This window comes from Pseudorca crassidens, chromosome 11, assembly GCF_039906515.1.
Source record: "Pseudorca crassidens isolate mPseCra1 chromosome 11, mPseCra1.hap1, whole genome shotgun sequence".
Classification (NCBI taxonomy): Eukaryota; Metazoa; Chordata; class Mammalia; order Artiodactyla; family Delphinidae; genus Pseudorca; species Pseudorca crassidens.
In genome coordinates, this window is record NC_090306.1 from 56502729 (window position 1) to 56530256 (window position 27528).

Sequence of the window (27528 nt, forward strand, 5' to 3'; positions counted from 1 at the left end):
CAAGGGTGAAATGCATGGAATCAATGTGTAAGCAGTTTACATTTACATGCAGAAGGCAGGACGGCACCAGGGGAGTAATCAAACTCCTAAGGAGAACAAGACTTTCCAGGTGCTATAAAGTTTCCCCCCACTGCCCCCCGGTTCTGAAGCAGAAATCTTCCTAACATCCGTTTACCATCTAGCTCAGTAAGAGTCCTTAGAAATGTACAAGAATGTTTACTATTAAGAGAATTGAAAATGTATATACTGAGCACATTGCCCAGAGTCAGTCTTTACTCATTGAATCGGATATTGGGAGATCTATGTGAACTGATGTTAGAAATCTATCTGCCAGGTGAAATGCTCTGCCACAGAGCAAAGTGACTCATTTTACTCATTCAGTGTTATCTTAAGACTCTGTATTATTCTAAGGTTTTAGAAGCGAAACACAAAGCAGAGAGTTATGGTGTTACCTGTTCAAGAACAAGTATTTAAAAGCCTGCTTCGGCAATTTCAGGTTTTTTCCTTGAAAATTACAAATGTATAGAACAGATGACAGCACAGCCTAAAGCAAACTAGCAGCCTGCTTCCTCAGTTTCTGCTAGCCCTCAGTTACTTAAATAATGGCATGACCCCTATGAGCGCAGCCTCTACTCACTGACCCACCTGTAATCAAGGGCACAGTCAGTGATGACTGAGATAGATTCTGCAACTTGGACAGACAGAGGCCACCCACACAGGCTCCTGCCCACCTTACATTTTCTTACATTACTTCAGAGCAGAGGCTCCATTGGCCACTAGGAGGCAGTCTTTACACCTCATTCTCATTAAGAATTCTCATCACCTTCTCCTTTCACTCACTGCTCAGGACTCTGGTAGAAATTCATTGTTACCTAAATGCATTTCAGATAAAATTTTATTTTGTCCACTACTTTCTAGCCCTATGACCTTGGCATGTTACTTTAGCTCTCCGAACTTGTTCCCTCAACTGTTACAGGGAAATGAACAAAACTTAGTTCCTGCAGGTGTTGTGGAAGAAACGCAACATTATTTATCAAAATGGTTAGGCCAATACTTGGAACACAGCATGAAATGAATGACAACCAGTATTTTTATAATTTATCTATGGCTTCCCTCACTCTCTCTTTCTAGATTAGGTTACTCTTGTGATCACTGCATTCTTGTTATTTCTTAGGCTTTGGGTTAATATTGTTCTCTCTCCTTGCTATCAGCATTTCTTTCCATTTTATAGCAAAAGCTCCAAATGCCTTCCACTCCCGTCCAAACGCCCCATTTCTGCACTATAAATCAACGACTACTCGTCAATATACTGACAAACTGAAGTTCTCAAAGGCATTTCTTTGGAGAAGAATCTCACTCCAAGCCAGTGTTTCCCAAAGTATAGTGTATGTAAACATTGATGGATATATTTGAGGGAACACATAAAACTTAAAAAAAAATTTTCAGTTATAATTTTTAAAAACTTATATTAGAAAAATATAATTAGCATATCAAATTCAAGATCATAAAGCTTAGGATAAAGATAAGGAAAAAAGTGAATCAATTTAAATTTACTTAAAATCATATTAATTATAGTCAAGGTGGAACAAACATATATAACAAACATTATGAAGATGACACGACTGAAATTGGGGGGCTGTTCTAAGTCATGTCAGCCCTAATAAGAAAGGAGTATTAATGAGCTCAACTGCTCTATGCTACATTAAACTGTGTAGGATGGTTCTTTTCTTTCCCTAGTGCCAATCAATCCATACAACTCTTTTATTATTATTTTTTTTTACAGAGCAACTATTTTAAAAAAATTTTACTGGAGTATAGTTGATTTACAATGTTGTGTTAGTTTCAGGTGTATAGCATAGTGATTCAGTTATACCCATACATATATTCATTCTTTTTCAGATTCTTTTCCCATATAGGTTATTACAGAATATTGAGTACAGTTCCCTGTGCTACACAGAAGGTCCTTGTTGGTTATCTATTTTATCCATACAGCTTGCACCCAGCCAAATTCTCTAAAGTCACTTAATTAAAACACCCTGAACTGAAGGTCTCCCTAACCTGGGGAGCGGGAGAATTCATTTATCTTCAGTGCCAAAGTAGTAGACAGAAACGACTTTCTCCTGTGGCTCTTGTGCACGTCTCCTTGAGCCTCCTCGTGAAATGTTTCCAGACACTGGGAAGCTGTGCTGGCCGTCGTCAGAGTCATTCTTATGACTTCGTGTACCCAGAGCACGACATTGACCAAATGCCACCACTCCTGGAACACAGCGGGGCTCAGGGAATATCCAAGCACAGCACTAATTCATTACAAATAATTTCCCCTAAACTGCATGCTGAAAGAACTATTGTTTAAAAATCATTTGCTGCCTATGTACCACTTCATTATATTCCACCCGTGTCTACGAAGGCAGGAGAGAGGTTCAAACATAATAGACTGTCATTTGTCTGAATCGCTAATGAAAGCTGCAGCACTGAACACACAAATCAAGCTGCTCGTTTTGCCCAGCGCTATTTGAGAACTCAGGGTGTACCACAGAGCAAAGTGGATCAGCTCTCCGGGGGAAATCCTTCATGCGTACCTGCCATAAGAAGTAATAAGTTCTGCTTTGCATCACTCTATTTACAGACTCCAGCTATTGTTGCATATTTTTTGTGGCCTTTTTTCTATAGCAGCACACGTTCTCGAATGAATCACTCTCATCCTGTCGATTGTATTGTTAAATTGTGCTCAGACTTTCTCTTTAGGTGTTAGAGGATCGCACAGACATTTTCTGTTCAAACAGGAACAAATGAGACTTGGGGGAGAGACCTCTGGCCTTTGAAATTCTCTACGTAACTGACAGAACTGTAAGACATTTAAAGTGTACAATGTGACGATTTGATACACGTAGGCATTGTGCAGCCCCGTGCTTTGTATGACATGACATACTTGCTTGAGTCAACTGAGTTTGGTTTCCCATCTGTGAGACCCGCCCATTTCTTGGAGCAGCTCAATGGTGGAACTAAACAGAGGAAGGAGAACCAGGCCCGAAAATCAGAGGAAATGCCCTTCATCCACCTGAAGAGTGTTAGAGCTATAAAATCCTATTGTAAATGTCACACTATATATCTACTATAATCATGAAAATTTAGACCAATGAAGTGTCAAATTGTGTGTTAACAAAGAGGAAAATGCTGAACAGGGAGGGCAGAACCTTCAAAATTCCTGTCCTTCCCCCTTAAATCAAGGTTGCCAGCTTCTCTGTGATACCAAGGGCACTGTATTATTTTCCACACTTTGACTTTTCAGTAGGTGTCAATGCTTCCTCCATGTATTCTAAACAGCGTGAGTGTATACATCTTGGGCTAATGGGCATTTCAGACTCTCAGCTCCATATCTGTACACCCTCTGCAAATACTCAAATGTGAGAAGCAAGAAAGACATATCATCTTCACTTAATTATGACCAAATTGATAAATGTCTTTTCTCATATTCTAGGAGGAAAAAAAATTCCCACACAAACTTCTGAGGGCTCATTTTGGCTACAGAGTTAAGATAATTTTCCTGGGGCACCAAAGTTTGGAAATGACAATGGGTGTGAACACTTGACATCTTCCTGCTTTTGTGAATTGCCCAGAATTCTTTGTCAAAACTAGCATAAACAAAGAAAGCTATCCTACCTGGAAAAAGTATGTGAATCAAATAAATAGTACACTAACTCTAGGCCTTCAGGTCTAGTATAGTATCCTGTCTTTTCCGTTCATGAACATCAGACAGACATGATTAAATGCCTCATCTCTAAGTGGCTAAAGCCACAAATTATTGTAAAATGTGCTAATCCAAGAATCATACAGATATCCTGTAATAATCTGGACAAACCCTCAGGTGGTCAAACTCTGATTCACCAGTAATCTCTCAAATAAAGGAAGATCAGACCAACAGATTCTTTTTAATAATCATAGATGCGTAGTAGAATCTGTTAGTTCAAAATAGCTTTGTACTTGGAATTCATCAAAAATGAGCTCAAAAAATGAGCGGAAGTGAGACTGAAATATGCCTCCTTAATAGTTTTAAACAGAATGTTAAGTCTTTAAATTTAAACTTCAGTGTCATAGATAGTCGTGTCATTTCTTTTTTACTAGCATGGTTATTAAAAATTTTACAAAACCTTATGAAAGACTAAAAAACCTTTTTTTTACACATTATGCCATAAGAGACATGATTAAAATGACGTTTCCAAATAACAAGAAAAATGCATTTCCCCTTTATCCAAATCAAATGCATTTGGCTCCTAAGAGATGTTTAATCCATTCCCTTTTTTGAGAAGAGACAGGAGTGGGCCGAAAGGATTTACAGTTAGAATTGTCATTTCATGAAGGACACATATTTGACTTGTGATTATAAAATAACTGCTATAGCAATCTTGAGTTTAGACAGTGGTAGTAGATTTTGATATGAATGAAAAGCAAATTATATTTTTGTTAACATTCAGGGTCACTTCTCTGGGTCAGAATTATTAAAAGTTACGCTTTGTTATGCCATGGAAATAGTGGAACCCATGTTAAGAAACCTTATCTATGTATATGTGTACAAATATTTATTCCAGGAAGCATCAGGTCTCTATAGAATTAGTTTCAAAGAACAGCTTAAGCTTTCATAAAAACGTGTATAGAGAGCTTTAAAATGCCTTCCACTACCTTGTACTCTTCCTCCCTTACACCTCCCCCTCTTCCATCAGAGAAAGTGTTCACATGAACGATCAAATCCAATCACCATCATTAGATCGGTGGGGAGAGATGTGAGGAAAAGCCATAGCTCCTTTAAAATTCCAGCTTCTGGGTGTTTGCTTACTGCCCAGGAATTGGGGCACCAAAATCTGCCCTGAGAAGTGCCTTTGCACTGAGAAGATCCAGGGGCCAGTAGAGGAGCCACGCTTTCCTTTACGCCTTTTTCAGTTCCTTGGTGTCTTTTTTCTTTAGACACATCTTTCCTTGCTACCAGGGTGGTGATAATACTTTTGAGGGAAGTGAGGTTGGGAGGTAAGCACAGGAGAAAGAAAAACAGGCTGTAGGGCTTCCCTGGTGGTGCAGTGGTTGGGAGTCCGCCTGCCGATGCAGGGGACGCGGGTTCGTGCCCCGTTCTGGGAAGATCCCACATGCCGCGTAGCAGCTAGGCCTGTGAGCCATGGCCGCTGAGCCTGCACGTCCGGAGCCTGTGCTCCGCAGTGGGAGAGGCCACAACAGTGAGAGGCCCGTGTACCGCTAAAAAACAAAAAAAACAAAAAAAAAACAGGCTGTAAACTTTGATTTTGCTCTTTTAGCTCCCCGGGGTCCACCTTCATTCCTCGGGAGGACACCTTGGGATTTTTCAGCCGAAGCTCCAGCAAATAATAAAGAGTGTGCATTTTCCAGGTCTCTGCGCATTTTCCTCTCTCTCTCTCTGACTTCACAGGGATAAAGGTTGCCATGGTAGGTGACTGGTTAAGATTTCTGGATGCTGGATTTAGATCTCCCTTTGACTTAACTATTTGGCCAAAGATCAGGGGAGAGTCCCTTTTTTTTTTTTGCCAGAACAAGAATTAATGGGGATTTTTAGGTAAGACAGTAAAGGTTCAGAACTCCAAGTGTCAGAACTCAGTCAGGACGCAGTTTCCAAGAAGTTCCCTAATTTACTGTTATTTCTTAAGATATAACAGTAAGTCCTCATCAGTTATTAATCGCTTTGGTTTCTTAGCCTTCTGGCTGGTGAACTCTTTTTTTCTCTTGGGCTGCTCTAAATAATTAAGAAGATTTTTGAGGACGCCCAACCCTTCTGGCTGCTGCCTTCTAAGAGAGAACAAAAGGGTGTTTGTTCATGTTCAAACTCCAGGAAAATAACCCCTGAAGCCTACAAAAAAGGTTCCTGATTCCAGTGACTTAAAAACTGACCTGAGGAAGAACAAAAGGAAAAAGTCTATTATGAAGAATCACTGTATGTCATGAACTAAGGATTATAATTAACAACTTCTCTGTACCTAATATGTAATGTTAAAAACTACTTATGGACTTTAAGGAAAAGCCTGGCCCATAAACCTGTGTTATAATTTAGTATGTAACACTAGAAAACCCATGAAAGGAAAACATGAGACTAGTCGGTGCTTTTCTTTAGTACCACATAAAGTGGTAAGGACAGTGGGAAGTCTCTTCAACGCTTCCCAGCAGAGTACTGAGCACCAGCTAATTAGAGAGGCCAAGAAGGAATTGATGGATAACTGGCATTCTCGAGCTTCAAACTTTGGGTACTTCCTTATTGCTGACAAGGAGAAAGCAGAGAGCACAGCACAGAGCTGATCGCAGTAGTTTTTCTAAACGTGATCGGCACTAAGAATGACGTTTTATAGGATGGAATAGAAGAAATCTCAGCACTGGGTGATGCCATCTAATTACAAATTGCAAGTTACTTTAGAATCTTCAAAGCACACAAACAAGGATAGGTAACATTCACAACATGCCTCTTTCTAAGCCAGGTACTTTCACTATGAGTCTAAGCCTTCAGAATAAGAATAAAAATAACCACATGTAGTTCTTATAAAAATAAATAATAATCACGAACAGGGCAGAAACTGGACTCATCTCGCTCTTTACGCAAATGGAAAATTCCCCTTTCATTGACAGATCTGCCAAACCATTCAATTTAACATTGGAAACACTGCTTTGTTTCTCCTGGATTGTTAAACTACTGTACTCTAGAATCCTGTCACTAAGCTTTAGCTGTACTCAATTTGCTTGTATATAATAATAGAAAGACGTTAATTTTGATAAATTTCTAAATGTATTAATGCTTTTAATCCTTCTCTTAAGTATAGTTGCTACCATAAGAGGTTTTCCACAAATTACCGAGTTCAGATAAAGTTTGAATAATATTTTGAATCTCCTTCCTCCTTTAATTTTAGAATGTTTATGTCAAAGTTTCAAAATATGGAAGTTTGGGATAAAGACATTTTAAGATATTTCTGAAAAATCTTTTGTTGAAAAAAGTAGGTATCGTTTATTGTACTACAAGGAACCTAATCACAGCTTCCTAAGGAAACAAAAGTCCCAGAATTCTACAAGAGTTGTTCGATGGAAGTAAATCCAAGTTCAACGAGACAAGAAGAAAAGAGTAATTTGTTATTCAGCATATATATGATCTGCCACAGCAATTCTGAACCACTTTGTTATGCCCGGTTTGTCTCAGTAAAGGGATAGATGCTGCTGTGAGAACCATACCCTGAAATCAGAGGTGAAAGTAAGTCAATGAGTGAGAGCTGATATAAATTCAAGTCATTTTACAAAGGATTTGCACACAAGATGAATTTTCACAAGTCTGCAAGCTTTTCCAGAGTCTAGCTTTCATGAACGTTGTTTGAACAAGTTGTATAGAATGCAGTCTCCACCCTATGAAATAGCATTTTTTTTTTTTTTTTACCAAGTTGGAACTATTTAGGATCACCAAATAACAGGGTTCAAAAGGAAAACAGCTGAAAAATCCAGCAGTCTGGTCTAACCTGGGATGCTCTGTCTCCTCACAGCCAATGCTCCATCAGGCGGTTTTGTCTGGCTGGCGGATTTAGTGTAGGGACTCTCATCTGCAAAGGTACAATGAAGGGTTTGGTTAATTTCCATCCAGTTTCTAATGTAGTGAAGATTTTCCAATGGACTGCAATCCTTCTGCCAGAGAGAGGTGATAGGATACAACAGAAAGAGTCTGTAGACCTGGGTCCTAACCTTGGGTTGGCCATAGGACAAGGTCAAGTCATTTAAAATGCTCTGAACATCAGTTTCCTCTCCTATGAAAGAGGGATATACTTTTTCATCCACCTCTTAGGATTGTCAGGATCAAGCTATAATGCACATGAAGGCATAGAATGGTAAGAAGTTTGTAAATCCAGTACACAGATTATTCGTCTGTCACCTATATTCATTGATAAATAAGCATCAGTGACTGTCAGTAATCAGAAGACAAAGAAGGAATAAAACGGCTCAATGGGCACTAAGAATAAACAGGTAGAAGAACAAAGGAAATGAAATGTTATATTTCAGAGAAGCAGATGACAGAGTATTAGTATTGCAGGGAGTAAAGACACAGAATTAGTGGGTTCCTCTTGGAAGTAGGAACTGGCATCCAGTGGAAAATAAAGGGACAGGGACATTCAGAGTAAGACCAGAGAAGCTAGGTTAAGAACAGGGAAGGAAGGATGGTTTGGGGAAAGAAGACATATATTGCAATGAGCTGATGTGCCCTCTTTTAGAAAGAGATGGAAATAACTTGCAGAACCAGAAAAAGAGCAACTGAAGAGACAGAAGGACTAAAGCCTAGTATACCTGTGACAGGCAAGAAGCTGAATGAGCAAAACACCAGGTGACAAAATCATACAAGCGATGGATCCATCAAATTCTAAGTAAAGTGATTTTTTTTTTTAATCTAGGAAAGGATTTAGTCTGTCTTGGAATATAGGAATAATGACCTAGGATGGCAAATATCTTCTTTCTAGTTTGCATGGGACATTTGTATAAAGTAAAAGAGATGTCTGAGTGACAACCTTAAACATTTTCAAGAATAGGATGTATCTGGCCTGAGCAGACATAATGTAAAATAATTACCTAGCAGATCTACTCAAGCTGGATGACCCAAAGGTTACTTCTGGCCACACTATCAGGTTAGTTTGTGGTGGTTGTTGTCATTGTTGTGATAGGAAATCATTAAAGGATTAAAAAGCATTATATTGTGCATGGCAAACTATTAAATATAACAAGGATTTAATTCAGCAACAAGACTTAGTCACCTGAGAGCATAATTCTCCCAACTAAGTAGTCTGTGTTGCAAAACTGAGGAACTCGATTCCTCTTTAGGATGTTCTTCTGGTTGAAATGATTCACGATTTCTTCATAAAACTAACAAGGTCTTTGTAAGCAATGACAAAAACGAAAGAGTAACACTGCTGTAAGCTGCAATTAAAAAATGGCAGTCATGCTGTTTCATGTTTCTATTCCATTTGTCACACGATTCTTTAAATTCTTCCAACCATAAAGATAAACTACCAACTTTCAGATACCAATACACTCAACAGCGTCACTTTTGCTTAGGAAGCAGTATCCTAGATCTCTGACTCTTCTCTTTGCAAATGTGATTTTGAGTAGAATCACAAACCACAACACAAAATGCAAGCATTATCCTACAAAAGTCTTCACTTTGCTAAACCAATGCCCACCTGAGTATTTGAACTCTTTTCTCACAGTGTTGATTTAATAACCAGGCAATATGCTCTATACAGCCATATACCCATTAAAACAAACTTACTATATGTTAAAATCTGGATTCTTTATAAAACCAGTTTAAAAATGTATTTCCTTTTATTATCTAAAACTTTGAAACTGTGTATTTATGAGTACAGAGCACTGAGCCAGGAGATACCAATCACGACGACCAGTTTCAGGGGACAGCATCTTGGAAGCCTGAGGGCTTTCCTCAGTTTTCAATTTGTCTAGAGTCCAGCCAATTAAAGTCTTGGGTTGAATTCAGTGTTGGATTTTCTTAAAGGGCAATAAGAGATTTGACCAGGAGACTCTGGGGTGTTTTGCACTTGATGCTCTATTTTAAGGAGGCATGTCTTTAGAAATTTACCCAGTTTGCATTACAGAAGCAGTCAACCCTGGTAAAACTATTTTCTCATTTATATTTGAAAACGTCCTTGATTTAGAGCCGAGAAGTCTAGTTATACACATCCTTAAAAGGTTGAAACTGAATTATAGATGGCCACCTGGCCAGCCTCTGCTTATCCACTCCCCAGCGCCCAGCCTCACTCCCAGTATCAAGAGTGTCCTTGCTGAACACAGGCAGAAGTAGACAATTACCTAGAAGTCAAAATTTGCATTGGTCAAAGGACCAGAGTGAAATAAGTTTGATATTATCTGAGAATAGCTTACCGAAGTTAAGGTGAAAGCAGTAATTCTTAATGGACGTGAGGCAGAATCTTGGCAACATTCATCATGAGTTAAGGAGAGCATAGCAACAGAGCAGCATGGCGCCTTTTAACATTTGCTTTTAAAGAAACTTTTTCCTAACAATATATCTTTAATTTAAACCTCCAGGAGGCATCATAGGCCTTTTGTAAAAACCTACCCATCAGAGAATACGCATCAATTCTCTTGATGTGATTTACGCAAAGTCAATTCTTGATTCAAACTTTGAAGATAGAAACAGAGGGAAGACATTGAATGAATCAGTGGCTGATGGCTCCATAATAGGATATTCAAGGGCAAGAATGTCTGGGGAGCAGACAGTCATGGAGAGCTGTGGAGTCTTCCATGGTAGTTTTCTCTTAAGTCCTTTAATGGCCATTTGTAGATATATCACTAGAATCTCATGATTATAAGGGATGCTCTAGACCACTCTTTCATTTTAGAGTCAGGACTTGAGGCCCAGAGATGAAAATTTATAGAAGGACCTGCATCTAGAATGAGTCTAGACTGAATTTCTTTTATTCCTATTTCTGTGCTCTGTCCTCCTTATGTTATTTCCTCTTGGATAGACAACAAGATTTGATAGGTTATCAGGTATCACACATTTCGGCATCACACAGGCCACACTGGACACACCACTCCAGCAGACACCTGGCATCATGTAAGTCAATTACTTTGGAGAAGTCTACAAAAATGAGCAATCTTAGCCAGTTGCTTTTGTGTGTATAGATAAATCTCACTTCCCTCTCTTCCATATACTTATTTGCCTAAAATAAGTAAATTTAAATTGTACTGCAGAACCAATTTATACCTTTTGAAGACGAAAATTTTAAATAAATGCCAGTACACATGAAAAGATGCTCCACATCACTAATTATTAGAGAAATGCAAATCAGAAGTACGACGAGGTTACCACTTCACACCGGTCAGAATGGCCATCATTAAAAAGTCTACAGATAACAAATGGTGGAGAAGGTGTGGAGAGAAGGGACCCCTCCTACACTGTTGGTATAGCCACTATGGAGAACAGTATGGAGGTTCCTTAAAAAAAACTAAAAATAGAGCTACCATGTGATCCAGCAATCCCACTCCTGGGAATATATCTGGAGAAAACCATAATTTGAAAAGATACATGTATCCCAATGTTCAATGCAGCACTATTTACAATAGCCAGGATATGGAAGCAACCTAAACGTCCATCAATGGAGGACTGGATAAAGAAGATGTGGCACATATATACAATGGAATATTACTCAGCCATAAAAAAGAATGAAATAATGCCATTTGCAGCAACATGGATGGACCTAGAGATTGTCATACTGAGTGAAGTCAGAGAGAGAAAGACAAATATCATATGATATCACTTATATGTGGAATCTAAAATATGGCACAATTGAATCTATCTACAAAACAGAAAAAGACTCACAGACATAGAGAACAGACTTGTGGTTGCCAGGGGTGGGGGGAGGGAGAGGGATGGACTGGGAATTTTGGGGTTAGTAGATGCAAACTATTACATTTAGAATGGATAAACAAGGTCCTAATGTATAGCACCAGGAGCTATATCCAAATCTCCTGGGATAAACCATAATGGAAAAGAATATAAAATAAGAATGTATATATGTGTATAACTGAGTCACTTTGCTGTACAGCAGAAATTAGCACATTGTAAATCAACTATACTTCAATTAAAAAAATAAAATAAATGCCAATACAGTTCACTGTTCCTCAGTAAAGGCCTCAAAAGTTTCAGTGAATTATAAGATCTATGGTAATACTTCTTTGATTTATCAGGAAGACACTAAATAGACTTTCCAGTTCCATCTAATTATGTAAGTGAATTAAAAAATAGCTCAAATAACAAAGGAAGGAATCAATCTATAGATAATGTCTCTAGAACAGTGCCTGACTCATAGTATGCATTCGTTAAATATTTGCTGATAGATGATTAGACTGCATTTAACTTTTCAAACTAGAGCATTTATTGTAAGTAAGCAAACTGAAGAAAGTCAAACATTAGTTACGAGCTACCCTGCCTCCTCCTTCTGATTTCAGTTTCTAGGTTTACACCCTATTGCTTTTAAAGCCACATCACCACCTAACAGCTATTAAGTATTGCCCTATTGTATGTTCAAAATCTGTGACTCTTTATAAAAATAATATTAAAATATATTTCCTTTAATTTTCGTTCAGACTACAGAAAGGTTTATCGAACAACCTTTAACATAATGCCTTTAAACAAAAGAATTCTGATTTTCATACCGGATGCCCAACCTTGACTTTGATGGTGGATCATGTTAACAAGGGATCCTTATGGAAAGTCACTATAGGGGCAAAGGAGGCATTGAGCTAGTGAGTCACTGCTCACTGAAGTGAATGCTGCAAGTAATCATCAAGGGCACATCAGGGTATCAGAACTGTCAGCCTTTTAACATGACATCTTAGCAGCTAGATAATCACTGTCACATATGATGGCCACCCATTGCCGTTGGTCGTAACAAGAAAGAGCACGGGTCCCCTTTACGGTGACATCCCATAAGGCTAGGGAAAATGCCCTCCGTTAAATGGAGAATCGACACTGTGACAGAGACACAGAAAGGGCTTAGTCAAGCATGTACTTAAAACAGAAGTGGAACAATGGCAGGGACCCATCTATCCCTCTTATTTTCCCTAATTTGGCCACTCTCCTTATGTGCCAAACACAGGAGCGGCAAACACAGATCATTTGTTTTGATTACATGTTCCGAGTGAAGCTGGTATTTACAAACTTGGGAAGCAAATGGCAGGCACCTAAGAAGCAAGGTTTCATTCTGCATCACAACCAAAGCCCATGCTGCAGTTGGGAGAAACCCATCTTGAGGAATGGACTCATGTCTCCTCATGTTCTCGTAACCTTGAATGGTTGCCTGGCATCAAATAGCATCCATGTGTAATCAGGCGGGTCCTTGTCTCCACCTTCTACATCTCCCATTCCCAGAGTCTGGGCTTCCCAGAGAAACCGGATATGACTATGGTTTCAAGAATCTCTAGCTGTTTACAGGGCTTTATTTTTTATTTTATTTTATTATTTTTTTTGTGGTACGCGGGCCTCTCACTGTTGCGGCCTCTCCTGTTGCGGAGCACAGGCTCTGGACGCGCAGGCTCAGCGGCCATGGCTCACGGGACCAGCCTCTCCGCAGCATGTGGGATCTTCCCGGACCGGGTCACGAACCCGTGTGCCCTGCATCAGCAGGCGGACTCTCAACCACTGCGCCACCAGGGAAGCCCAGGGCTTTATTGAAAAAAAAAAATTTAATTTCCTTTGGCTGAGACTAATCAGTCTATGCTAAACAATTCCTAGCAACTAATTATGCACAATTGAGGCGCCTGCTAAGCCAGAAAATCCCTCAACTTCTTGATTCGGGAAAAAAAGGCATTTTGTGCAATTCAACATTATGACCATTTCCTAGCAGCAGGGAGGGAGACAGCCAGCTCATGCCACAATGTTCATGCACATCGTTACGAACGCAGAAGAAAACTGTTTCTCGTGAATGAACAAAATGAAATCCATTGTGAAGGAAATAATCTGTCCCTAGAATTCAATTACATTCCACAAATTTTAGTGTCTACTATGTGCAAACTAAGAAAGTGGATATAAGATAATAAGACTCATATATTATATCCAATTTTATATTCACCATTAATGAATGGTGATGGAGGAATCCTTATTACGTCATAGGTTTGAGACTGGAGCATGTGGTTCATTAGCTGAGGGGCAAAATGAGCATAGGCTCAGGGTACTGGTGGAGGTGGGACCCCGTAGGAGAAAGGTAGCTCCACTGTGATGAATTAATGCAGAAGTTTGCAATCAGAAAAATCAAGAAACAGGCAATGTTAATTTTCAGCTAGCCTGGAAGTTTTGTGTGGTGTGGGACCATAATCTTTCCAGTACTTGGGTCTTGTGAACATTTTATCCCAGCCCAGCAGGAACATACTACAGATTGTCTGTTTCTCTCTCTCTCTCTCTTTTTTTTTTGTAAGTTTGAGCAACATGGTCTTGGTAGAAAAGTAAGACAAAAATATTACAAGGAAGAAAAATTACAGCACAGTGCATCTAAAACAGGACAAAAAATAAGAAAAACTGACAATATATTTAAAAAACTAAATCTTTAAAAATTTTTTTAAAAAGACAAATAATTCATCACATTCAATTGGGTTATACTCCAGGCATACATTTTATTTTTAATAAATTTACAAAAGCCATAGTGAGAATTTATTTTTTTATTTTTATAAACTTTTTATTTTATATTAAAGTATAGTTAACAATGGTGTGATAGTTTCATGTGTACAGCGAAGTGATTCAGTTATACATATATCTATTCTTTTTCAAATTCTTGTTAACATTTGAAAATCAGTTGCTGCAATTTAGAAAATTCCCAAAACAAAGGAGATAAAGAGAACTATTATCACAGACAATTCAGAAAAAAGCATTTAATAAATTCAATATATACTAATGATATAAAACTCAGAAATTGGGACACAAAGGAGCATCTTGACTCTTGAAAACAGCTGACAAACCACAAACCACGGCCCTAAGACAATGCAACTCGTCCTTGTTAGAAAACAGGAGTACATATGCACAGAGCTACAGCTATTAATTTGCATATTATCTCTGCCTGCTTGTTTGCTCCACTGTCAGTTTTGTAGTAGTGACAGAGATTGACAATGGAGGAAAAAAGCAGCCAGAGATAATATGTTTCTCTCGTTTTGACATTAGACCTCCAGTTCAGTTTGCTGCCTTGCTGGTTTGATGGCATACTCTAAAATTTAAGCAAGATTTCCTGAAGGCTAGCTGTCACATGGTTTTGATCATAGATCTTAATTCTGTCTTTCTCTACTTATTAAGACAAGGTATAACTACAAGCACAAGGCCCAGCATAATTTAAAGAAATGCAAACTCAATGATATGGCCAAATATTCCTCTGCAATCCAAAACAGTTCTTAATTCCTGATTAAATGACCCTGTTTCTCTAGGGCAAATGAAAAGTACACCCTTAATCTCTCCTAGAGTCACAGGCTTCTGGGTGCTACATAGACTTTAGCTCTATTGCTTTGGCATGACTTTTTGAGAATAAATTAATTTCATCTCCTTCCCTACTGGGGTAAAGTGGGCCACACAACTAGGTTTAAATCAGAAGGGAGCAAGAAAGATCTGAGCTTGAAGGCAGGAGGCAGAGGCAGTGAGCTGCTCCATTACAGTCCCTCTCCTATGAAGAGATGATTCCCCCTACTCCAAGCTGTTTCTCTCCTCTTTGTTATTTGTTTTGCATCTGCATGGCATCATTGCCTATCCTTTACTCTGCAGGTTTCCTTACAGTTTTCTCATTCTGACACTGATGTGCTCTATATTCTTAAAGGGGACCAGGTCTTTTGATTCTGAACACTAAAAAAAACATCCAAACAGAGCAAAACTTCATTTTAAAAACGAATGTATGGTGGTTTCTTCACACTGACAGAATGTCCTCTAAAATTATATTAATCACAATCACATCACCATTTCAGGGATTAAATATTACAGCTGAAATGAATGCTAACTGAGGAAAACAGCTGAACAATCATAGACAGGAAGACACTGGAACTCACCAGAAAAGATATCCAAAGACAAAGGAGAAGCCACATGAGACGGCAGGAGGGGCGCAATCACAATAAAATCAAATCCCATAACCGCTGGGTGAGTGAACACAAAGTGGAGAACACTTATACCACAGAAGTCCACCCACTGGAGTGAAGGTTCTGAGCCCCACATCAGGCTTCCCAACCTGGGGGTCCTGCAAGGGGAGGAGGAATTCCTACAGAATCAGACTTCGAAGGCTAGTGAGATTTGATGGCAGGACTTCAACAGGACTGGGGAAACAGAGGCTCCACTCTTGAAGGGCACACAAAAGTAGTGTGTACATTGGGACCCAGGGGAAGGACCAGTGACCCCATAGAAGACTGAACCAGGCCAAGCTGCTAGTGTTGGAGGGTCTCCTGCAGAGGCGGGGGGTAGCTGTGTCTCACCGTGAGGACAAGGACACTGGCAGCAGAAGTTCTGGGAAGTACTCCTTGGTATGAGCCCTCCCAGAGTCCCTCATTAGCCCCAACAAAGAGCCGGGGTAGGCTCCAGTGTTGGGTTGCCTCAGGCCAAACAACCAACAGGGAGGGAACCCAGCCCCACCCATCAGCAGACAAGCGGATTAAAGTTTTACTGAGCTCTGCCCACCAGAGCAACAGCCAGTTCTACCCACCACCAGTCTGTCCCATCAGGAAACTTGCACAAGCCTCTAAGGTAGCCTCATCTACCAGAGGGCAGACAGCAGAAGCAAGAAGAACTACAATTCTGCAGCCTGTGGAATGAAAACCACATTCACAGAAAGACAGACAAGATGAAAAGGCAGAGGGCTATGTACCAGATGAAGGAACAAGATAAAACCCCAGAAAAACAACTACATGAAGTGGAGATAGGCAACCTTCCAGAAAAAGAATTCAGAATAATGAGAGTGAAGATGATCCAGGACCTCGGAAAAAGAATGGACGCAAAGATTGAGAAGATGCAAGACCTAGAAGACCTAGAAGACCTAGAAGAGCTAACAAAGACCTAGAAGAATTAAAGAACAAACAGAGATGAACAATACAAAAACTGAAATGAAAAATACACTAGAAGGAATCAATAGCAGAATAACTGAGGCAGAAGAATGAATAACTGACCTGGAAGACAGAATGGTGGAATTCACTGTTGCAGAACAGAATAAAGGAAAAAGAATGAAAAGCAATGAAGACAGCCTAAGAGACCTCTGGGACAACATTAATCACACAAACATTTGCATTATAGGGGTTCCAGAAGGCGAAGAGAGAGAGAAAGGACCTGAGAAAATATTTGAAGGGATCACAGTGGAAAACTTCCCTAACATGGGAAAGGAAATAGTCACCCAAGTCCAGGAAGCACAGAGAGTCCCATACAGGATAAACCCAAGGAGAAACACGCTGAGACACGTAGCAGTCAAATTGGCAAAAATTAAAGACAAAGAAAAATTACTGAAAGCAGCAAGGGAAAAATAACAAATAAAATACAAGGGAACTCCCATAAGGTTAATAGCTGATTTCTCAGCAGAAACTCTACAAGCCAGAGGCATGACATACTTAAAGTGATGAAAGGGAAGAACCTACAACCAAGATTACTCTATGCAGCAAGGATCTCATTCACAATCGACGGAGAAATCAAAAGCTTCACAGACAAGCAAAAGCTAAGAGAATTCAGCACCACCAAACCAGCTCTACAACAAATGCTAAAGGAACTTCTCTAAGTGGGACACATAAGAGAAGAAAAGGAGGTACAAAAACAAACCCAAAACAATTAAGAAAATGGTAACAGGAACATACATATCAATAATTACCTTAAACGTGAATGAATTAAATGCTCCAACCAAAAGACACAGGCTTACTGAATGGATACAAAAGCAAGACCCATATATATGCTGTCTACAAGAGACCCATTTCAGACCTAGGGACACATACAGACTGAAAGTGAGGGGATGGAAAAAGATATTCCACGCAAATGGAAATCAAAAGAAAGCTGGAGTAACAATCCTCATATCAAATAAAATAGACTTAAAAATAAAGAATGTCACAAGAGACAAGGAAGGACACTATATAATGATCAAGGGATCAACCCAAGAAGAAGATATAACAATTACAAATAAATATGCACCCAACATCAGAGCACCTCAAAACATAAGGCAACTGCTAACAGCTATAAAAGAGGAAATCGACAGTAACACAATAATAGCGGGGGACTTTAACACCTCACTTACACCAATGGACAGATCATCCAAACAGAAAATTAATAAGGAATCACAAGCTTTAAATGACACAATAGAGCAGATAGATCTAATTGATATTTATAGGACATTCCATCCAAAAAGAGCAGATTACCCTTTCTTCTCAAGTGCACACGGAACATTCTCCAGGATAGATCAAATCTTGGCTCACAAATGAAGCCTCGGTAAATTTAAGAAAATTGAAATCATATCAAGCATCTTTTCTGACCACAACTCTAGGAGATTAGAAATGAATTACAGGGAAAAAACCGTAAAAAAACACAAACATATGGAGGCTAAACAATGTTACCAAATAATGAAGAGATCACTGAAGAAATCAAAGAAAACATCAAAAAATATGTAGAGACAAATGACCATGAAAAGATGATGATCCAAAACCTATGGGATGCAGCAATAGCAGTTCTAAGAGGGAAGTTTATAGCAATATAAGCCTACCTCAAGAAACAAGAAAAATCTGAAATAAACAATCTATCCTTACACCTAAAGGAGCTAGAGAAAGAAGAACAAAAAAAACTCCAGAGTTAGCAGAAGGAAAGAAATCATAAAGATCAGAGCAGAAATAAATGATATAGAAACAAAGAAAACAATAGCAAAGATCAATAAAACTAAAAGCTGGTTCTTTGAGAAGATAAACAAAATTGATAAACCGTTAGCCACACTCATCAAGAGGGAGAGGACTCAAATCAATAAAATTAGAAATGAAAAAGGAGAAGTCACAACAGACACTGCAGAAATACAAAGCATCCTAAGAGACTACTGCATGCAACTCTATGCCAATAAAATGGACAACCTGGAAGAAATGGACAAATTCTTAGAAAGGTATAACCTTCCAAGACTGAACCAGCAAGAAATAGAAAATATGAACAGACAAATCACAAGTAATGAAATTGAAATTGTATTTAAAAATCTTCCAACAAACAAAAGTCCAGGACCAGATGGCTTCACAGGTGAATTCTATCAAACATTTAGAGAAGAGCTAACACCCATCCTTCTCGACTCTTCCAAAAAACTGCAGAGGAAGGAACACTCCCAAACTCATTCTATGAGGCCACCATCACCCTGAAACCAAAACCAGACAAAGATACTAAAAAGAAAGAAAATTACAGACTAATACCATTGATGAATATAGATGCAAAAATCCTCAACAAAATACTAGCAAACAGAATTCAACAGCACATTAAAAGGATCATACACCATGATCAAGTGAGATTTATCCCAGGGATGCAAAGATTCTTCAGTATATGCAAATCAATCAATGTGATACACCATATTAACAAATTGAAGAAAATCCATATGATCATCTCAATAGATACAGAAAAACTTTCTGACAAAATTCAACACCGATTTATGATAAAAACTCTCCAGAAAGCAGACATAGAGGGAACCTACCTCAACATAATAAAGGCCATATATGACAAACCTACAGCAAACATCATTCTCAATGGTGAAAAACTGAAAGCATTTCCTCTAAGACCAGGAACAAGACAAGGATGTCCACTCTCACCACTATTATTCAACATAGTTTTGGAAGTCCTAGCCACGGCAGCCAGAGCAGAAAAAGAAATAAAAGGAATACATATTGGAAAAGAAGAAGTAAAACTGTCAGTGTTTGCAGGTGACATGATACTATATGTAGAGAATCCTAAAGATGCTACTAGAAAACTACTAGAGCTAATCAATGAATTTGGTAAAGTTGCAGGATACAAAATTAATGCACAGAAATCTCTTGCATTCCTATACACTAATGATGAAAAATCTGCAAGAGAAATTAAGGAAACACTCCCATTTACTACTGCAACAAAAAGAATAAAATACCTAGGAATAAACCTTCGTAGGGAGACAAAAGACGTGTAGGCAGAAAACTATAAGACACTGATGAAAGAAATTAAAGATGATACAAACAGATGGAGAGATATACCATGTTCTTGGATTGGAAGAATCAATATTGTGAAAATGACTCTACTACCCAAAGCAATCTACAGATTCAGTGCAATTCCTATCAAATTACCAATGGCATTTTTTACAGAACTAGAAAAAAAATGTTTAAATTTGTAGGTAGACACAAGAGACCCCGAATAGCCAAAGCAGTCTTGAGGGAAAAAAACAGAACTGGAGGAATCTGACTCCCTGAGTTCAGACTGTACTACAAAGCTACAGTAATCAACAATACGGTACTGGCACAAAAACAGAAATATAGATCAATGAAACAGGATAGAAAGCCCAGAGATAAACCCATGCACCTATGGTCAACTAATCATGACAAAGGAGGGAAGGATATACAATAGAGGAAAGACAGTCTCTTCAATAAGTGGTGCTGGGAAAACTGGACAGCTACATGTAAATGAATGAAATTAGAACACTCCCTAACACCATACACAAAAATAAATTCAAAATGGATTAGAGATCTAAATGTAAGACCGGATACTATAAAACTCTTAGAGGAAAACATAGGAAGAACACTCTTTGACATAAATCACAGCAAGATCTTTTTTGATCCATCTCCTAGGGTAATGGAAATAAAACAAAAAGAAACAAATTGGACCTAATGAAACTTAAAAGCTTTTGCAAAGCAAAGGAAACCATAAACAAGATGAAAAGACAACCCTCAGAATGGGAGAAAATATTTGCAAACGAATCAACGGACAAAGGATTAATCTCCAAGATATATAAACGGCTCATGCAGCTCAATATCAAAAACACAAAGAGCCCAATCCAAAAATGGGAAGAAGACCTAAATAGACATTTCTCCAAAGAAGACATACAGATGGCCAAGAAGCACATGAAAAGCTGCTCAACATCACTAATTATTAGAGAAATGCAAATCAAAACTACAATGAGGTATCACCTCACACCAGTCAGAGTGGGCATTATCAGAATATCTACAAACAACAAATGCTGGAGAGGGTGTGGAGAAAAGGGAACCCTCTGCACTATTGGTGGGAATGTCAACTGATACAGCCACTATGGAAAACAGTACGGAGGTTCCTTAAAAAACTAAAAATAGAATTACCATATGACCCAGCAATCCCACTACTGGGCATATACCCAGAGAAAACCATAATTCAAAAAGACACATGCACCCCAATGTTCATTGCAGCGCTATTTACAATAGCCAGGTCATGGAAGCAACCTAAATGCCCATCGACAGACGAATGCATAAAGAAGATGTGGCACATATATACAATGGAATATTACTCAGGTACAAAAAGGAATGAAATTGGGTCATTTGTAAAGACATGGATGAATGTAGAGACTGTCATACAGAGTGAAGTAAGTCAGAAAGAGAAAAAGAAATATCGTATATTAACGCATATATGTGGAACCTAAAAAAATGGTACAGATGAACTGGTTTGCAGGGCAGAAATTGAGACACAGATGTAGAGAGCAAACGTATAGACACCAAGGGGGGAAAACAGCAGGGGTGGTGGTGTTGGGATGAATTGGGAGATTGGGATTTACATATATACACTAATATGTATAAAATGGATAACTAATAAGAACCTGCTGTATAAAAAAATAAATAAAATAAAATTCCAAAAAAAAAAAAGAAAAGGAAAACAAAAAAGTAAAAAGAATGCCAATCATACAGATCATATTGCTGCAGGCCTGTCTTATAAGACCATCTTATAAAATAAAGAAGATATAGTACACACACACACACACACACAATGGAAAACTACTCAGCCATAAAAATGAATGAAATAATGTCATTTTCAGCAACATGGATGGACCTAGAGATTATCAAACTAAGTGAAGTAAGTCAGAGAAAGATAAATATCATATGATATGACTTATGTGGAATCTGAAAAAATAATACAAATGAACTTATTTACAAAACAGAAACAGACTCACAGACTTAGCAAACAAACTTATGGTTACCAAAAGGGAAAGGTAGGGGGGAGGAATAAATTAGCAGTTTGGGATTAACATATACACACTACTATATATACAATAGATAATCAACAAGGACCTACTGTATAGCACAGGGAACGCTACTCAGTACTCTGTAATAACCTATATGGGAAAGGAATCTGAAAAAGAATGGATATATGTATGTGTATAACTGAATCACTCTCCTGTACACCTGAAACTAACAACACTGTAAATCAACTACACTCCAATATAAAATAACAATTTAAAAAAATGTTTACAGATTAAAAAACCCCCAAACGTACAGTGGTTTATTCATAATGATAGAATGTCCTGTAAAATTACATTAATTGCAATCACATCACCATTTCAGGGATTAAATATTACAGCTAAAAAGAATGCCAACCATACAGCCCATATTGCTGCTGGCCTGTCCTGTAAGACCATCTTTCTCCCTCACTGCTCCATTATCTAACGCCTTGCTACTCAAAATGAGGTCCACAGATGAGCAGCACGGGCACCACCTAGGAGCTTGTCAGAAATGGCGAATCTCAGGCCCCACTCCAGACCTATGCAACAGAGCCTACATTTAACAAAATCTCCAGGTGATCTGCACACACATTGAAGAAAGACCTGCTCTAATTGATTTGGCCAACAGCAAAGGCAAAACTAGTGAGGATCCACCTGTCCTGATTGTCACCTGATTGTGTCAGTGGCAGCCCATAAAGAAGCTGGCCGAATGGCTTCAATACTATCCCCAGACCTCAAATACTAGAATTATCAACTTGCTTATGGAATGAATTCCTCAAATGGAAATGAAACTGTTGCAATGTATGGTTTTGAGTAAATTTCATCTTCTCTTGATCCACTTTAAACCCTTTAACAGTCCTAACCCTTTATGGGGGTACCTGGATACATCTAAGGTCAGATTACCTACAGCACTTGATTGACTGTATTAATAATCTATTAGTCAACTTACACTTTAAAGTGGAGAGAGAAAATAGCATTGAGTTACTACCACCTAGCTAGTAAAGAACAACTGAAAATGAAAACTTATGTTCTACCTCGTAGAAGGGACATGGGGGAAGCATCCTCATGGTACTATCTCTTTTGTTTCAGACACAAAGTCGCTTCCTTGCATGTGCAAGGAAGGTCTCCAGCACAGAACTTGACCTATGATCTTCACGTGGGAATAAATAGGACCACTGTGGCCCCCAAGCATCTGGTCAACCTTGTGGACGTGGTCTGTGGTAACTGTACTGCTCCATGATGCCTGCAGGCCTTTTGGAAGAGTAATATCTCGAGCCAGGTTAATTTGTAAATCCTCTCTGAAATTAATGAGCATGAAATTGCACATTTTCTGCCTCTGGCATTCCTATTGCTTGTGTGTCTGAATCACAAATGCTAACTCCGCTGCTTCTTCCTAGTATTGTTTCCAGCGAGGACAGATGAACAAGAGTCATAGGCCTCATCACCAAAAATTTCTAGAGGGATGGACTCTGTGCCATAAAACTCACTTTCATTACCATATCAGACCCCAATTAAAAACTTTAAAATCTTATTTTCAGTACAGCTTCTACATTTTCTATATGTAGGGAGGCCTATCTGCTGTAAACCTTTGGTTTGACCATCAGATTATGCCAGCTGGCATTCTCTGTACCTCAACACTGTGAAATATGCCTAGGTTCAATAAGTTCTAAGCATTAGAATAATAATCTGATAAAAAATATGAATTACTTCAGCATAGTGAGTATTGACTGTTTAAAACCACACCTGTTAATTCTTATTTTAAAAGTGTACCATTCTTCAGGAGAAAGTATTCATGTGGGCATAAACAGGTTATACCATATCTGAGTATTCTTGGACGGTCACATGAATCAATGATTTTATGTAATAGCAACTAGACCTGTATGGTAGGATCAATAGAAATAAATAAGACATTTGGAGAAATTAGGGTTCCCCCCAATTTTTTGACCAATGAATAATAGAAAATTAAGTTACTTGAATACATATTGATCACAACTTAGACTGAAGGAAATTTTGTGGAAAATAATTAAAACAGTACATAGATTTTCTTGAGATAACTAATGAAAAATGTTAAAAATATTTTCATTAAAAAGACTGAGAGTGAAAAAATAATAAATAAAATTAAAAAAAAAAGATTGAGAGTGGTTTTTTTTTTTAACATTCCAATAACAACCGTCACAGCTTCAAAACTTGATCATTTATATGATCATATCTCTTGATTACTTAAATCACTTTTTTTTTTGCTCCTTGTCTGGGAACTTTTTGGCATTTCTAATGTAAACTGTAGAGAGAAAGATGGAGCCTTCTATAAAATCAGGGCTCTCCAAGAACTCTTCTTTTAATGATATTACTGCAAAGATTTCTACATTTAGAAAATTTCAGTATGGTAGTTCCTAGAATGGGGTCAAGATTGATGGGAAAATGAGAGGAAACAAAATGCAATCAGGATGACTTTATTTTAAGAGGTCTGAATCTTGTGCCAGTGTGTGAACCAATGCTGGGTGTCATTAGAAGAAAAGAATGATTCGCATTGAGCTGTGGAGAGGAGCATTCTTGCCTAGGTTTGATTACCATGAAAATAGCCTTTAAACCCTCACCTGTTGCTCTGACAATCAGTGACATGATGAAATCTTATAACTAAGGTAACTTTCCAACCTGGTTCAGTGGCTCAATATTTTTTCTTCTTTTTTCTTTCTTTCTTTTTCCTGTTAACCAAGTGTCGTGTAAACGGAAACAAATGTCAACTGCTGAAAAATTACTTTACAAATAAATGATCAGATAGTCCCTACTGCTGACAAATTCTTCATGAAACTGGAAAAATAAATATTGTCCAGACTCAATTTCCAAAATACAAGCTGAAAATCGGTCTCTGTATCTAGCACCCTGGCGTAATAGAAAAGGCAAAATGAATAGTGTACATTTATCATCTTGAGCAACATTTTGGAGCTAGGAGCACAGACTCTTCTCCCCAGGGTCATTGACCTGACTGCAGAACAAGGGCCATATATGTGCCCAAACCCACTCTGTGACCCCCAACTCCTTCCTTCATGGCTCAAGTGTGCAGTGGTCTTAGAAAAAAATACTCCAAAGAATGTTTCCAATATGCTGAGGAAAAGCAACGCTGAGAGTCTATTTTCATTACTAATCAAAACACTGAAACAAGAGATGAGACTTAGTGGTAATGGAGAAAATGGATTGAGCCAGAAGTTATCAGAACGCAAAGTAGATGGAAGGAAAAGTAAACCTCAGGTTGAAGCCCTGGGTTGTATGTAAGGGATATAAGTTACATGAAAAAAAAAAAAAAGCATACTTGAGTCAACTAGAAGATTTTTTATGCCAGTAGTACTAATACTCCTATGCACAATGATAGCTAACAGTGAGCACTCACTGTGTGTCAGCCCGAGTCCAAATCCTCTATATGTATAATCTTTTTTCTTCTCAACAACTCAATAATATTTAAAATTGTAAAAAATGATAACTTCATTTTACAAAAGGAGTCCTGGTTTTCAGGAAGAATTGGCCATTGCTCATGCTAAATAGATTCCATGGTGAATTCTAAATGGCATTACTACTATATTGCTGCTGAGAGCAGTGTGGGTGTACATACGTGCCTGTGCTTAGTACTTCACATACATTATCAATACTTAGGACGATGTAATTGCACAGGTTGCAGGTACAATAACACTTCTGAAAATTTGAGGATACAGAGGCTTATAGAGATGAAATAAGGTGCCTAAATGTTCCCAGGAAGCAAAGTGTAGAAATAAAGCTTTAACTTACATGCTCTTTACCACCATGATATACTACTTGCCCAAATTTGATTGACATCCTTTATTATAGTGTGTGTGTGTGTGTGTGTGTGTGTGTGTGTGTGTGTGTGTGTGTGTAAAGAAAGGCACATTTGCATATAGTAGTCACTACTGGATGTATTCTGGGTGACTATCTATCACTGATACAGAATGGGGACTTGAGGCTGCATTTGAAGATTCCCTGAAATTTCAGCTGAGAAAAGAACATATCGTTTCTCCAAGTTTTCACATCTCACTTCCTCATCATGAGTTCTTGGTTTATTTTCTAAGATTCAAGTTTTTTTTTTTTCCAGCACATAAATCACTTGGAAGAATGCCTTTTAGCCAAGACACTCCAAGCATTTTAGGAGATGAAAGTTGGCTGAATTTATCTCTCAACTCCTCCTCTATGCCCACTACTGTCCCCGAGAGAGCATTTATGAACTGGTTCCTACAAGTGGATTATCATCTTAAAATGAATAAATGGTGGGACCCTCTCTTTTCTCCTTTCGTATTCCAGACAACAGGTTCAGAGCCTGCTGCTTACAGTATGTCAAACTTTTCATTAGTGTTCACGCAGCTAGAGGGGTAAAAGAAATCTTAGACCAGGTGACATGGAGCAATGCAACGAAGAAAATGGTGGAATGACTTGTGCGGTTAGCAAAGATCATTGAGGCTGCCTTTCCTCTCCCTCTGGCTCTCCCAGCCACCCCTACAAATAGCCAGGCTCCAGTGTAGGGAGGCTGCAATCTCTGTTCTCAGACTCAGGAGAGGCTCTGTGCAGCAGGGTTACTGGGCAGACAGGGGCAGACTCTTTGCTGAACTTTAGAATTTCACAGAGAGCTTTTGGAAACGAGGTGATGAGCACTCATCAGCCATTCTTTCCAATACTGTCATCTCTTTTGGCCTTGGCTCATTTCAGGACCTATCTCTTAACTCCTTTTAGTTTCGAAAATTCCCACATTTAAGCTCAATTTCTAAGTGTGAGCTGGTGTTGTTATATACTATTTTAGAACCAACACCTTTTTGCACCCAGGATTGGGTGTGAGAATCACGTTTGGATGCCTTGGGAATAACACATTTCATACATATGCCTTGAGTTGTCACATATTTTGCTTCATTAATTCATTGCTAGGTCAAGCAATAGCAGAATGACTGCTTATCAAACAGATGACATGTTTTTAATGCTTGATTAAAGCAGGATTTATCACGGCTGTCAGAAGGCTGGAAGTCTGTGATTTTCACTATTTAAAGCTGTACTTTGGAGACTCTCTGGTGTTACAGTGAGAGGCAGTGATTATACAGACAAAACCTTACCAGGGTCTTAGAACAGAGATAACTTTTGTATGGAAAACACAAACCCATTTTTTTTTTTTTTTTGCGGTACGCAGGCCTCTCCCGCTGCGAAGCACAGGCTCCGGACACACAGGATCAGCGGCCATGGCTCACGGGCCCAGCCGCCCCGCGGCACGTGGGATCCTCCCGGACCGGGGCACGAACCCGTGTCCCCCGCATCGGCAGGCGGACTCCCAACCACTGCGTCACCAGGGAAGCCCAACCCATTTTTAATACACTAGATTTTACTGTAATGCAATTTTCATAGTTCATACTGCACTGCCATTTATTAGCTGTGTGACCTTGGACGAGTCCCTTCTTCTCCCTGAGCTTCAGTTTCGTCACCTATAAAATGGAAATAGTACCTACCGCACAGAATTGCTGTGAGGATTGAATAAAATAGTGCAAATAAAGCACCAGGACTGGCTGAGTTCAAGAGGTGGTGGCTGCATCCTTTTATCTTGTGGGCGAGGAAGCTGAGTGACAGACCAGAGTTAACAGGGACCCCACAGCAACAAACACATGTTCCCATGACAGCACTTACCGAACCGCCTTGTAAACATCAACCTGCTTATCTTTAAGGTACGAACGCCTTTGAGCAGGAATTTACTTCTACAGTCACAAATATTACTATCCCCGTTTTTACAGGTGAGAAAACGGAATCTCGGGGAAGTTAAAAATCTAAGACTAAA

General features: G+C 38.7%; 1 protein-coding gene across 5 annotated transcripts in view; it reads right to left on the bottom strand.

Annotated features, from left to right (window-relative positions):
* Nucleotides 1-27528, bottom strand: part of GRIP1 (glutamate receptor interacting protein 1) — a 700393-nt gene that overhangs the window by 205249 nt on the left and 467616 nt on the right. For all 5 annotated transcript variants that reach the window (XM_067697253.1, XM_067697254.1, XM_067697251.1 and 2 more), the window contains exon 2: nt 7506-7586. In XM_067697253.1, the coding sequence (XP_067553354.1) occupies nt 7506-7586 (81 nt within the window). The remainder of the gene's footprint in view (nt 1-7505; nt 7587-27528) is intronic.